We start from the raw sequence: 14,024 nt of genomic DNA, 5'->3' as shown, positions 1-14,024 counted from the left end.
AAATTTGTACTTAAAACGCTACCTAAAAAGAAACCTCAGATCTCTTACAGACCTTGGCATTAAACAGGAACTGATTGTTTCTACATAAAAGCACTGTTGTATCTGTAATTTCCTGCATTGAATGTTTGTTTGCTTTCATATTATTTCTCTACTTCTAATTACACGTGAAGGACAGTCTTTTTCTACACACACACACATATACATATATATATATTAATAATAGTAAATGTTGGATAAGGCTGGTGTTGAATGTAGCTCTTTTTAAATCTCTGTGTGTTGTTTTTTTTTTCTTTACATACATAATTTACTCTTGGTGCATCTTCAGCTCTGCAAGAGTCACCGCGATGAGAATTATTCAGGAGACAATTCTCAGTCAGGTTAGAATGCTATCATTTACCTTTATATACTTCTGTCCTTGAAGTCGTGGCCAGTCTTTGCTGCTCTGAAATGTTGTCTCCTCCCTCTGTGGAGCCTATGCTCAGAGAAGAAGGCCAGCTGCTCAAATGTTGCACCGTAACTGGGTTTGTAATAGTCAATAACAATTCGGTCTACTGTGGAGAGTGCTCAGAAAAAAAGTTGTGTTGCTGTTTGTTGTATTAAAGCATTGTATCTCATCCCAAAGCTTATGTACCTTGTCACTTCCTGCTGCTTGAAATAAAAGTGAAGCTGTGCCGATTTGTGCCAGAGTATCTGCCCTGTCTACAGTGTGCAGGCTGAAGCTACTCATGTCCCATCAGCCCTGAGCGTGGTGGTGGTGTTGCAGAACATCTGCACAGCCCTTACTCCATGTCTTAGGAAGCTCTGTTTACTTGCAGACAGATTCAAGATCTCAGCCAAGAGCTGTCTGCAGAAGTTACTAAAGGTGACTTCAGGAAGGAACATAAGGAGATAATCACTCCTTTCCAATGCTGTTTAAATAACACTTTTCCCTAGACATCCCTGGTCTCCTAGAGGAGACTCTAAAAGGATGATTTGAAGTTCGCAGTGGTCTTCTGTTGATCTGAGGAAGATGCAGCACTACTGCCTTATTCTGAGAGAAAGGTCCTTGCACTCTGTTGCTTTCTAGAACTCAAGACCCTTCCCACAGAAAACACTGGGAAGCATCGCTGTGCATTATCAGGCAGCTTCTGATTTTCACTTGGGAAGATATATCATCCTGAGAGATTAGGAAGTGAATTCATGACATTCACTGCTTTTCAAAGTAACATGAGAATATGCAGAAACACTGGAGAACTTTGTGGTGCAGAATAAAATCTGCAAGGGAGGGTGAGAGTGGGGATAAGTGACCACACATGCAATTTGATATCCTCATTCTCATTGTTGCCGTTAGAACTGATCCATGTTGTGTTAAATGGTTTGCTGCTGTGTTTGCTGTATTAAATGCAGGTTTTCTTTCTCACTATTCCTTTCCTAGTAATGGAGTCTGCAAACAGAGGAAGATGAGAATGCCTGTGAATTAAATTGCAGAATACTTCTTACTAGTTAACATAATGTTGTTAGTGTACTAATCTGTTTGAAAGATTTAGGTGTGTAGGCTTACTTGTTACTGTGACAAGCAAGACTGGAAAGCCATATCATATAAGTCATGTTGATAGCTATGGTACAATTAAAGCAAGTAGCCAAAAACTCACAGGGACTGTTAGTCTGGGCACAGCACAGGTAAGACAACCCCTCATCTTTCTTGTGCTGAGGATCCCAGTGGTGAATGCAGTACTCCAGATGGGACCTCACAAGAGTGGAGCAGAGGAAAACAACCACCTCCCTCTCCCCGCTAGCCAGGCCACATCCTCACAGAATACTCAGTACATGTGGATTATTTTTCTACCTTCAGCATAAACTGGTTTAAACTTTCAGGTGGCTTAGGTATTAGGGAGAAATTATTTACTTGGAGGGTGGTGAGGCACTGGCACAGGCTCCCCATAGAAACTGTGGATCCTCTGACCCTGGAGGAGTTCAAGGACAGACTGAGTGTGACCCTTCGCTGCCCACAGCAGGTGGGTTGGAACTGGATAGTCCTTAAGGTCCATTCCTATCCAAGACATTCTGTGATTCTATAATTCTTCACGGTTTGTAATAAATCCGGATGGGAAGAGATTCCACTCACCCAGTGAAGGGTAATTTATTTTATTTTATTTAATTTTTTAAGTATTTTCAACTGCTGTAGAGTAGCTTTTCTATGCCTCTCTGTAGGTGGCACCAGCAAAGTTTCCAGCTGGCTACCTGACATTTAGAACAAGGAGGGTTATCTTGCCTCTTACTGCCACTTGCAGCTCTGTAATATGTGTAAATGTTTGCTCTCGCTCTAGTGTCTTTTAAAATCCTGCAAAAGTTAAAGTAGGAAAGGGATTTAGAATTGGAGTCCTACTAAATAAATTAATAAAATGTCATGCTTTAATAAATTAATAAAATGGCATGCTTTAATTATCTAGCACTTAGATATCAATGGGAAAAGATGCTTTCAGTTTCTTCACAGTGAACAAGGACAAATTCTTAAGGCAAGAACTGTATTCATCATGTTTCATCATGTTTTTAATTCTGGAGGACTGTATACTAATGTTTTGTTACAAAGGGGCTGCATATATATGGTCTTGACAGAGGTGATGATGGTTGGTCCTGATTCTTCACATAGTGGTTATCTCCTTTTGAAAGCTTTCTGTGGTCTCTGATCTTTGAGTGTTATCTCAGATACTCTCTGAATAGGCACTATGAAGTTTTTTGCAGAGGTGCCTAGATACAGTGTTGTTGTTTTTGAGGGTAAAGGAGAGGGCAGACTGCATTGTGTTGGAGGAAAATAGCATTTTACTGAGTGCTCTTTTATATATAATTGAGACATTTTTCAGTCATTTACTTGAGTTTGTTTCATCTGGCTTTTCCATTTGTCTGAATATGATGGTTTCTATTTATTTTTTTATTTGTTTTAGTAAATTGCACTTTCAAGAAAGACAGCTTGGTGCATGGTTAATTTCCACAGCAACTGGTTAATTGTTTGTAATTGTTCTCAATATGTTGCATTTTTCTTAAATAGCATACAAATAATTACTGAAATTAAAAACAAAAGCTGTCTGAATATGGAGAGAGCAGAATAGTCCTTCTGCTGGGGCCAGGAGAGTGTTGGCTGAGATGGGATTTTTCTCGCTTATCAAACTTTCTGGGCAGTTAAGCTTAGGGTTGTCCAGTGCTCAGTGGAGAACGGCAGCAAGGGTTGCTGGAGGGGTCCACCCTGAAGTAGAATTAACTGTTCATGGGCATGCCACTGCCTATCTCTGTTACTGCAGAAGGGTCTTTGATAGCTACCTCAGGCAAAGACAGGCTGAAGGACTGCTGCTTTTAGGCAGCTGAAATTAGGCGAAGTGAGCTCCCTGCTCCATTAATGGTCTTGACCTTCTTCCACAGCATCTTTCCAGATGTCCTTAAGCAAGTTGCTATACCTTGGTGTACTCCAAGTTTGTATCTCAGTCCCTCAGTCCCCAGTTCTGAGCTGTAGATTACAGTATTTCCCCCACTTATGTAGTACTGTAAAGATTATTTAAATAGTGTTCAGAGTTTGGAGAAGCATTTATTACTGGCACATTTTAAAAGGTTTTGTTTTGCATTTACAGAATCCCATTCCTTCAAATGCAAGAACAGAAGGAAGGACTCAGCTGATGTTAAGTCAATATCTTCACAAAGTAGTGACGGTAAGAAAATAGAAAACAGTTAGGAATAAGGTTAGAAATAAAGAACAGAGGCAGCAAAAACACAGAGTGAAAGAGGAACCAGACAGGTTCATGGGTAATTGATCAGAGATTTCTTCAGTGTCTCACAACTTCTTTAAAAATTCTTTATTCTGAACTGCAAAGCAATGTCCCAGCATGAGCATCAGTGTAAACTGTGCTGCATGTCAGTGCCTTCACTGAGAGGACTCATGGCTTCATTGGTGGGGGACATGAAGGGACTGATTTCTGCTGGTTACTTGAGAGCAGAGCTGCTGTTGATCCCACCTATGACTGCCTGGCAAGCCTGGAATGGTGGTGGCAGAGATTTTCTTCTACTTCGGTGTGTAGTGAGAGAAGCACCTTATAGGGTGCAGTAAAGGGTTTCATTGGAACAACTGCAACACTGAAATGAGGGGGCTGCATTCTCTCACAGAAGAAGCTGTGGCTGACTCAAGTCCATCAGCACACAAGGGGAGAGTGGGAGTTGCTGGGCATGAAGTACAGTGTAGTGTAAGTACAGCTTTCTTTTGGTATAGCTGAAGTGTGGGATGGATGGATGGATGGATGGATGGATGGATGGATGGATGGATGGATGGATGGATGCTTGGATGGATGGATGCTTGGATGGATGGATGGATGGATGGAGAAAATCTGACAGCAGCAGTGAGAGGTGGCTGCACAGGAGGCAGCCTGCAATGCAGGAAAAAGAACAGCAAAGCATAAACTTGCAGAAGGTGAGATTCAGGAGAAACTAGTGGATTCCGGCACGTTGTTCCCTAATGGCAGCCTTTGGCACTGGATAAATGGTGCCAGATAATTAATTTATACTCTGCTACGCCTAAACAGTGCTCTCTCTAATGGCAGCTCCAAGTTTACAGACCCGGCGGTACTCTTCTATGGCAAGGATCCACTCAATGACAATAGAAGCTCCTATCACAAAGGTGAGTCCTGAGCATTGCCTTTTCTACAGGCTCAGAGTTTGGAGTTGTCTTTATAGGGAAATATATAGGTTTTGGCAGTACAGCTAGATCTTTACTGCATCTTGTATTTAACAAAATATTTAAAGTAAGACTTTGTTTTCTTAAACCTTTCTGCACCTCTCATTCCAAGACTTAATCATGAAGAAAAAGATAGAAGAGGTAAAAAGGGTGTCTGTCCGTGCTAGATGCTCTGCTTGTGGCAGGAAAAGAAACCTGCTTTGTTGTCTGTGCTTGTGTAGGAGAACAAGTACTTCACAGTCTCATTTTTGCTTTTGCCATTGGTATTTTTAAGAGCATACCGAAGAGGCAGCCTCTGCACTGCATTCTGCCTCCTACTTTCTTGCACTCATTTCTTCACCATCCATGTTACATTATCTGCTATCTCAAACCAGCTGCATGATAATTTATCCCACCAAACAGCGTGCCTGCTATCTCCTGTCCTCAAACTAGTGTTTACTCTCCCAGCTTTTTGCTTCCTACCATCTACCTGTCCATTGCAGCAGCTAACTCCTCTCCTTCTCCATAAGCACAGCCTGTCATGCCCTTGCAGCAGTTCTGACTGAGGTTTTATCTGAGTTCGGGCATTGCCAGGAGCAGTCCTTACGGCTGCTGTGCCATTGCTACTTTCCTGTATCTCAACTTAGACATATTGTGAATGGCAACAAAGGGCCATCCTCTTCTCCCTCGTTCGCAGCCCAGCTGTTGCTGCTCTCTGCCCTTTTTCACATGCACTGAGAAAATGATGGCTTTACATCCATTGTGAGGATATCTGATTCATAGGAGCTCTTGTTTTTTCTTTTTCTTGAGACTAAATGATTTCTTCTGAGCAGCCTTGGCGGTGCTGCAGAACTGTGATGTGGTTATGTGTTGGTCTGCTTGCCTCCAAATATTCTGAGTACTTCATACCTTTCTGCTTTCACTTCCCAAGGAGTCTGCCGTAACAAACAACAGATGGGTCCCAGGGACTCAAAACAAAGTTACATTTTCAGAGTTAAAGGACTGAGGGAAACTACACAGGATTTGCTAGATGATGGGAAGTAGTGTAATTCAGTTAGTAATGTTACATAGCAAGAAAAATATTTGGTATTCACTCTTCCTTGCCTACCTCCCTAATCTGCTTTCAGGTTATTAACATAATTAATGCTGCCCAGGAAAACAGCCCCATCACTGTAGCAGAGGCCTTGGACAGAGTTCTGGAAATCCTGCGGACAACAGAACTTTACTCCCCTCAGCTAGGGACCAAAGACGAGGATCCTCACACAAGTGATCTTGTTGGAGGTCTGATGACTGTAAGTAAAATTAGTAAAGATGAAATCACTGTTACCAGAGTCATGCATCACAGTTGAGTGATCTGCTACCACAAACAGCTGAAGCAGAACTGTAATGTATTGCTGTTTCACTTCATTGTTTTGGGTTACGTACCAGGATGTAGTAAGACACGGCTATATGTCAGTCTGTTGGATGCATTCATTCTCATACAAGAGTGAACATAGTCACCACTAGAAACCGTATCGTCTAATCTGCTTTGTCTCAAGTAGATACTTTTTAGATACTCTAGAAACTTAGATGGAATTAGATGGATTGTTCTACAGCTACTCAACCTGACAACTAGATGAGAATAGTGGCTTTTACTTTCATCAAGGTATGATTTTGGTCCTCTAACAGTAGCAAAGCTGTCTGCCAAAGACAGACTGCCTGGATTTCAATGTGGATTGCCCCATTCTGTAATGAACACTGAGCTAATTCTTGTCAAAATAATGAAAAGGAAACAAAATAAATGATGGTGGTTATCGTGAATGATGAAATGCTTCGAGTGTGAATGGAGGGGTCAAGAAGGGCAGTACATTGTATTGTTAGTAATATCCTTTCTGGAGGTCTTGTGCTAGTGTTCTTAGATTCTTTCGTGTCAGTTTTAAAAGACTTTAAAGCAAGAATGACACTTATAATTCTATTATAGTGCTACAAGTAGAAGCAGTACTTTCAGTGCCCAGGTGCAGTAGCTAAGAGGGAGTACATGTATAGTGTTTTTGCAGGCAATGAGACATGGAAATTATTTTTGCCACCTTGCCTCTAATAACCTTGTTTATTTTAGGATGGCTTGAGAAGACTGTCCGGAAATGAGCATGTGTTTTCCAAGAGTAAGCCACCATTTTAAATTTCTCTTTGCATGTGTGATTTCATTTGTAAATGCTAATGACAGAGAAATTCATGCTAGCAGTGGGATGTATGTCTTCAGAAATGATCATCTAAGTGACTGCAGAGCGAGTGTTGGACTGCCTCCATTTTGGATCTGAAGCAGATTCAAATAGCTAAAACAATGCATTTAAAATGTAGAAAATCAGGCCAGAAATTTAACTAAATTATCATTTGTTGATCTATTTCATTTATTTCCAGATAATCAGAAGTGACAAAAGCCACATATAGTAGGCATTTACAAACTTTGTACTGTAAGGGAAGGAGTCGTTTTTCTTAAAAGAATTGTTTTCTAAATAGAATACTGCATGTAGGAAGAAAAAATCCATAAATGCTGTAATTCCCAAATTCTATTTCAACAGATATGAACCTGAGCCATAGTCACCTTTCAGTGCCAAATACTATCAGTGATGTTCCACCTTGTATTGCACAGCTCCTGGATAATGAGGAAAGCTGGGACTTCAATATCTTTGAATTGGAAGCTGTTACGAATAAAAGGTACTTGATTCCTTTCTCTGGGTGCCCATAAAACTGTCGCTGAGGTGCTATAGCATGAAGTGCTCTACTCAGGAAAACTGAAGAAAGATATTGCAAGTCTGTGAGAGTTGTCTTCCTATTTTGTGTGTGCATGCATGTACATGTCCATACCACCTACAACATCTACAAACCAAGCATGCATCAGCTTTAAGATATATGCACAGGCCACAGGAAGCTTTTTGCAGGCTGTTGTCTTCCCTGACATCATCTCTGATCCTTCCAGGTTCAACTCCTGTTCAATTCCTACCTTGTTTGACTCTCCCCAGTTTTCTCAGGTCACAGCCCACTGCCGTTACATTCTAGATGTCCCACCAATGCCCTCATTCCTGCTATTGCACAAATGGTCAGGCTGGAAAAAGCAAGCTGCTCCCCTCCATTGCCTAAATCACCCTATGATTTTGTGAGCTGTGATACAACTGTGGCTTTTGATTATAAGGACAAAAACTGGGCTGGAGGATAAGCCAGTGATAGGATCAAGAGCCTGAGATCGATTAATTGATTGTAATGATTTTAAGACGTAATCAATATAGTTTGCATATTGCCAACCTGATATATTCAGGAAGTAGAAATCTGTACCCATGGAGTCGTAAGATTATGTGAAACTCTGTTTCGCACTTTATCTTATTGTTTCTTAGCCTTTGGGATGTGGCTGTGTTGAAATTGTGCTTTTTTCTCTTCAAAAGAAAATGTATTTTTGATTGATTGACAGATACTCAAAACACAAAGGAACAGAGCTTTTAAGCATTTTTATCTGAGGCTTCTTTAAACCCAAGATAAAATCTTAAGAATCGGTGAATCTGTAGTGGAACTGTGCCACTTTGCAAAACACATCAAGTCTGAAAGAAGACATAACCATTTGAAACCTGATTGATTAGGCTTTATAGAGGTTCAGGTGCGCAATAGAGGTGCTCGATATTCCCCCCACCTTTTATTGTTAAAATCTTGGTTTCTTTGACGAAAACATCATTCTTTAGAAGTACTTACATTACAGCAGTGCTATTTTCTGTTGTTGTTTTCTAGGCCACTAGTTTATTTAGGCTTAAAAGTTTTTGGCCGGTTTGGGGTTTCTGAGTTTTTGAACTGCTCAGAAGCCACACTGCGAGCATGGCTGCAGGTGATGGAAGCCAACTACCACTCCTCCAATGCATACCACAACTCCACACACGCTGCGGACGTCCTGCACGCTACTGCCTTCTTTCTGGGAAAGGAGAGAGTTAAGGTAAAACTGTTGCCTAGGAGCTAAGAGTTGGGTATTCTTGCTCAGGTGCCATACTGAACTGCCATTTTATATGCAACGTTCAAAGTCATTTGTTTACTCAAATAATGGTCCTGGATCCATGAAGTTACTCTGCCCTTGAAGACTTTTCCTGTGATGCCTGCAGGCCCACACAGTTTCTCTGAAGTCTGCTGATTGGAGGAAGGAATTTATAGTTACAACTAGCGACAATAAGAAAAAATCTTTTCTCTCTTTTATTAACTGACTGTTAGTTCTTTGTAAAGCTTTGCAGAACATACAAGGTCTGTAGGAGTACAGTCAGTATAGAGTCATTCAGAAAGATGTGCAAAGTGGAAGTGTGCCTACAAGAGGATGTTGTGACAACACAGTAAAATGTAAATTAATAAAGTAGGGTTTGGGTGAGGATAGAGGATTTTGGAGAAGGTAACCAGTGTGCACAGTGAGTGAAAAATGACTGCAAGGAGGTGGGTCCCTGCGCTCAAGCTTAAGGATGTGTATTTGTGGATACAAGAAATGAGCATAAATTATTTTGTCGTAATTTTTGTGCCATGTCATGATCTCTCTCTCATCTGTAGGGAAGCCTTGGCCATTTAGATGAAGTGGCTGCATTAATAGCAGCCACCATTCATGATGTAGATCACCCTGGACGGACCAACTCTTTCCTGTGCAACGCAGGCAGTGAATTAGCTGTCCTTTACAATGATACTGCTGTGCTAGAGAGCCATCACACTGCACTAGCATTTCAGCTGACGGCTAAAGACAGCAAATGCAACATTTTCAAGAATATTGATAGGTGAGTCTGCTGGAGAAGGGCAGTATGTCTGCATGGGCTAGTTGTTTGGGGATTTCAGTCTGGGGCAAATTAAGAGCCTAACTTTTGAACCAAGAAATGTAATTTGAATGGAGACATTGATAATCAATCGTTTCCAGAATCCCAAGTAAATATTATTTTAAAATAGGTTTTTATTCCCCCACCCCCTTGCTCTGCATTTTGTCGCACTGTATGTTTTGTATTGTTTGGAAGCACATGGGTATTTGTTAATCTTTCATGGACTGCAGTGGCATGGTCCAGCTGGCAGGCCCTTCTCAAACTCTGCACCTTTCATAGCCATGAAGGCATCAGCTCATGTGGGTGAGCCCATGAGCCATGTTTTGCAACAGTCTGGGAAGGGACAAGGGAAGGACAAGGTTCAGTCTGGCAGGACTGTGAGCAAGAACAACTTTTGTTTCCTAGAAATCACTATCGGACATTGCGCCAGGCCATCATTGATATGGTTCTGGCAACAGAGATGACGAAGCACTTTGAACACGTGAACAAATTTGTGAACAGCATCAACAAGCCAATGGCGTCTGAGGAGACCAGCTCACATGTAAGTGCCTACATGACTGACTTTGCATCTTTCGGCATTTCAGTGAAGTTTTTCCAAGACAACATAAGGTATCATTTCATTCACATTGTATTGACTTGTCCAAAGGACACAACTGGATTTGTAATCTCACACTTTAGTGTGAAAAAATATTTTCTGTGCATGTCTGGACTCTACTTTTAGCTTACTTCTATTTTATAAGCCTTGATCTCAAGGCCATTTTGTGTTCCCAGGACATGGAAGTAGATGATTTTGTTACATGCAAAAAAAAAAAAAAAAAGCCCATGCCTACAATCCTCTGAGGAGAGGGACCTCCCTAAGCCTGGGGCTCTAACTGAGGAAACTGCAGTTTTGTTCCTATGTCATCAGGAGTCTTCAAGCGTCAAGGAACAGCGCTGTTGCTTCCTGACATCTCTCCATCCCAGCCCCATTTCTGATTTCAACAAAAGCAATCTGAGCCATTTTTCTTGTCAACTCATGTACTTTAATGCTCCACAGCCAGCCCAGGCCTATTTCATGTATTGTCTATATGTTTACTAGCTCAGGCCCCTCTTTGCCTTCATTTGTTGCCTCTTGAGTTTGAACATTGTCTGACATGGTTCTCCTGGCAGCGTTACTCACCTAAACAAAGATCATCTTATCACCACTTGGTGAAAGAAGCATTTAATTAGAAATGGGAAAAAGAAATAAGAAAAAGGTAAAGTTCAGTTATGCTAAAAAATTAAAATAGCTTCCATTACTTCCCCATAACTCAACTTCTTCCTTCATAAACTGTCACAGATGCAGAAACCAACCAGGACCAGTGAGGTTTATGACTTCAGAATCACTTTAACTGGCCTGCCTGGAGGGACCACTGAGCTCCATTCTCCCAGCAGTCTGAGCTGGAAATCACAAATGCATCTGAATTTTATTTGCTTTGTGTACCCTTTGCACTGTTAGCCCCAGCACTTCCAAGCTCTGGAGGGCTCACTGGATGTGGAACTGCGTCTGACTTTGCCTGATGCATCTGTGCTACCAGAACTCACATGGCGCAGAGGGACAATGGTTAAACACCACAGAGGTCTCCATCACGGTTCTGCATCGTGCTGCCATCACACCACCTAAGCAGAGCTTTTCACAGGCTAGTTCTCATGGGAAGGCCAGCCAAGACAGCAGTGATTCCACTCTACATCAAAGCACACAGAACAATAATGCCTCGCTTTGCAGAATCAGACACTTTCAGATTTCTCTGCCCGTGTTTAAAACACTTGCCAGACAGCAACTTGCTCCAATTTCTGAAAAGCCTCCTTCAGCCTCCTTTATCTTACCTGGCTTTTTTAAAACATACATGTGTTAGAAGCAATACAAGTGCAGCAAAAGCCACAAATCTTAGAGATTTGTTTTTTTCCCTAGTGTAGGTTGTTCTGTTCCTTATTTTTAATGGTAGCTCTTTTAATCTTTTTAATCTTGAACAGCAGTGTACAAGCAGGTCTAATCTAGCCGCTCTTTGCCAGGCTGCCCATGCTGAAAAAATTAACTGCTAAGCATAAAGTTAAAAGATTAATGCTGAATTGGCAACTGCAAAGTATCTGCCCATAAACCACAAAGATATTAATTTAGCAGTGGTAGTAAAAAGTATTTATGTTCAATTTTTGACTCAGAGTTGAATTTAGCAGTGAAGGGAGACCATAATTACACAAATGTATTATTTTGAGTATAGCATTAATGCCATGTTGAGCTAAGATAGAGGCTTTTTATTACTCAGTAAGGGGCATAAGATACCTGTGCCCTTCTAATCTATTCAGGACCCAGAAGATGATGTCACAGCAGACATTTCACAAATGCTCAGTTCCCTCCATTCATTCTCCACAGCAGTCAGTGGATGCTTCAGTATGTGGCTGCCTTGTCAGCAAGCAGAGACTGTCTGCCCTCAATCTGCCACTACTCCATTTTCCTACTCTTGATCTCCTAGATTAAGTGAGGCTCAAATTTAGCAGGCACCAAAGACAAAAGGTATTCCAGGCCTAAGGCACAAAGTCCAGCACAAAAAGGGGCAAGTGTCATTGAAAACACAATGGAACTGAACGCAATGAAACTGAGTGGCATACACTTGCTTTTCTGCCTCTAAAAGAAATTGTGCAAATCAAATCACTCCTCTGTGCCTGCCTCAGTTTTCTAATCTGTGAATTAAATCTGAAAACACCCACATGGATGAAGCAGGCTCTTCCCATCACAGCCCACAAACTCTAAACACGGCAGTGACAATGGCCTGTCAGCTTGCTGTAGATGGATGACTCCCTGCTCTGATCCAGTTCCCAGAAGGCAAGGCTGGGATGCAGAGAAGGGCGACCTACCCTAGCTAACAGAGCCTCTGTTTATTTCACAAAATACATTATTTCTGAGAACCTCCCAAACTACTATTAATGGTGCTGCTACCATCAGCTACTCTGCAAGGCTGCTGTTCTGAGACACTGCTTTCTCCTCTGACTTCCTGGTACTCTGCATGGAGGGAGAAGGCTGGGTACCTACCTGCCACATAAGTACTGCTAATAATGATACATTTAATCCTAGCAGGGATGCTGACCATCAGTATTTATAACCAATTCTCTGTTACAGAGTGAAGGCAGTGACTGTGAATGTACAGCCAACATGAAGAACTTTCCAGATAACCAAACACTGATCAAGCGTATGATGATTAAATGTGCAGATGTAGCAAACCCATGTCGTCCCCTAGAACTATGTATTGAATGGGCAGGGAGGATTTCAGAGGAATATTTTGCACAGGTATGTACATTTTTATTCCTGGATTACTATCCTGTAATAAGAAGGCAGCTATTAATTGGTCTGTTGTTCCAGTGGAATCTGTCTGGCATCACTGAGGACTCTACAGTAGTTTTCTCCCCATTCATGAGAAGAATTCACTCCAAAGTTAGTTCATTTGTTTCTTCTGAAGCTCGGGGTACAGAGTGGTAGAAAGGCTTTATACATTCAACTTTCTCCATCTAACAGAAACCAAGTTACTTGATTAACTTCAGTAAATTTATTTGTCTAACATTCAATCATCATCACTGTTCTAGCTTCTGGTCCCAGTCAATACCTGCCCTGAATAGAGCATGATGAGCAATTCCATGCCTGATAAACCCCTCAACTGAATCTGATGCTGATGCTTTCTCTTCTAAGATGATACCTGAAGGATCATTACCATAGGCAGAGGATGGGGCAGGCCACTATGCAGGCACATGGGCATAAAAATGCTTATTGCATGGGATCCCTAAGAACAGAACTGGAAACCCAATGTCCTTTCTTAATACTTAATTTTTTTTTAACACAAACAGCAGTGTCTTTGCAGTGAAGCACTCTTCAGATGATGTTAATTTTAGTCCATGTTCCAGAGGAAATAAAGCACAGGAAGTTCACCTTTGGGGTTCAACGTTTTGTCTGAAGCCTCCCACTGCAATTCACCTAGTCCCCTGGCCTTTGCTCTTCCAACATGAAAGGCAGGAAAGCTGCAGAGGCTAACTGGTGTTTCATTTTCTTAGACAGATGAAGAGAAGAGACAAGGTCTGCCTGTTGTGATGCCAGTATTTGACAGAAACACCTGCAGCATTCCCAAGTCACAGATTTCCTTCATCGATTATTTTATAACAGACATGTTTGATGCATGGGATGGTAAGTAGTTCTGCATCTTTTTCCTGGCTCTGAGGCAGCAATTTGTGCAGATTAAAAAGAATAATCTCAAGCTAGCCATTAGTCTGTTTTTCCACAGGGGCAGCTCAGTATTCAGTATGCAGCCTTGAGTCTGCAGTACAGCACATGATGTTGAATTTGGTTTGTGTCACCATGCAGTATGACACTTCCCATTTCACAAAAGCTGAGTACTTACCAATTATGCAAGGAGGGAAGGAATAGTAGCATAAATCCGAGTTTTTCTATCTAGGTCTTTTTTTCTGAAAAGCAGAAACCAACATCAAAGTATTTGCATGATAGGAATAAATGGCTAAACTCCTTATAAACTAAGAAAGGGATTAACTTGAAG

At 41.4% G+C, this 14,024-nt stretch overlaps 2 protein-coding genes across 7 annotated transcripts in view; one reads left to right on the top strand and one right to left on the bottom strand.

The window, feature by feature from the left end:
* PDE8B (phosphodiesterase 8B) overlaps positions 1 to 14,024 on the top strand; it is a 72,544-nt gene that overhangs the window by 56,355 nt on the left and 2,165 nt on the right. For all 4 annotated transcript variants that reach the window (XM_085214562.1, XM_085214561.1, XM_010725532.4 and 1 more), the window contains 11 exons: positions 326 to 377; positions 3,600 to 3,677; positions 4,560 to 4,636; positions 5,800 to 5,964; positions 6,768 to 6,813; positions 7,231 to 7,366; positions 8,426 to 8,624; positions 9,218 to 9,435; positions 9,877 to 10,012; positions 12,605 to 12,772; positions 13,528 to 13,657. In XM_085214562.1, coding sequence (XP_085070688.1) covers positions 326 to 377; positions 3,600 to 3,677; positions 4,560 to 4,636; positions 5,800 to 5,964; positions 6,768 to 6,813; positions 7,231 to 7,366; positions 8,426 to 8,624; positions 9,218 to 9,435; positions 9,877 to 10,012; positions 12,605 to 12,772; positions 13,528 to 13,657 — 1,405 coding nt within the window. The remainder of the gene's footprint in view (positions 1 to 325; positions 378 to 3,599; positions 3,678 to 4,559; positions 4,637 to 5,799; positions 5,965 to 6,767; positions 6,814 to 7,230; positions 7,367 to 8,425; positions 8,625 to 9,217; positions 9,436 to 9,876; positions 10,013 to 12,604; positions 12,773 to 13,527; positions 13,658 to 14,024) is intronic.
* Positions 8,137 to 14,024, bottom strand: part of WDR41 (WD repeat domain 41) — a 29,918-nt gene continuing 24,030 nt past the window's right edge. The window contains exon 14 of one of the 3 annotated variants that reach the window (XM_085214564.1): positions 8,137 to 8,812. In XM_085214564.1, coding sequence (XP_085070690.1) covers positions 8,718 to 8,812 — 95 coding nt within the window. In that variant the 3' untranslated portion in view covers positions 8,137 to 8,717. Of the gene's footprint in view, positions 8,813 to 10,470; positions 13,936 to 14,024 lie in introns of those variants that run through there. The other 2 variants (XM_085214565.1, XM_085214567.1) reach the window with 2 other exon arrangements.

This window comes from Meleagris gallopavo, chromosome Z (assembly GCF_905368555.1).
Source record: "Meleagris gallopavo chromosome Z, MGAL_WU_HG_1.1, whole genome shotgun sequence".
Classification (NCBI taxonomy): Eukaryota; Metazoa; Chordata; class Aves; order Galliformes; family Phasianidae; genus Meleagris; species Meleagris gallopavo.
Note: the sequence above shows the minus strand (reverse complement) of the source record. Positions and strands in the feature narration are given on the sequence as shown.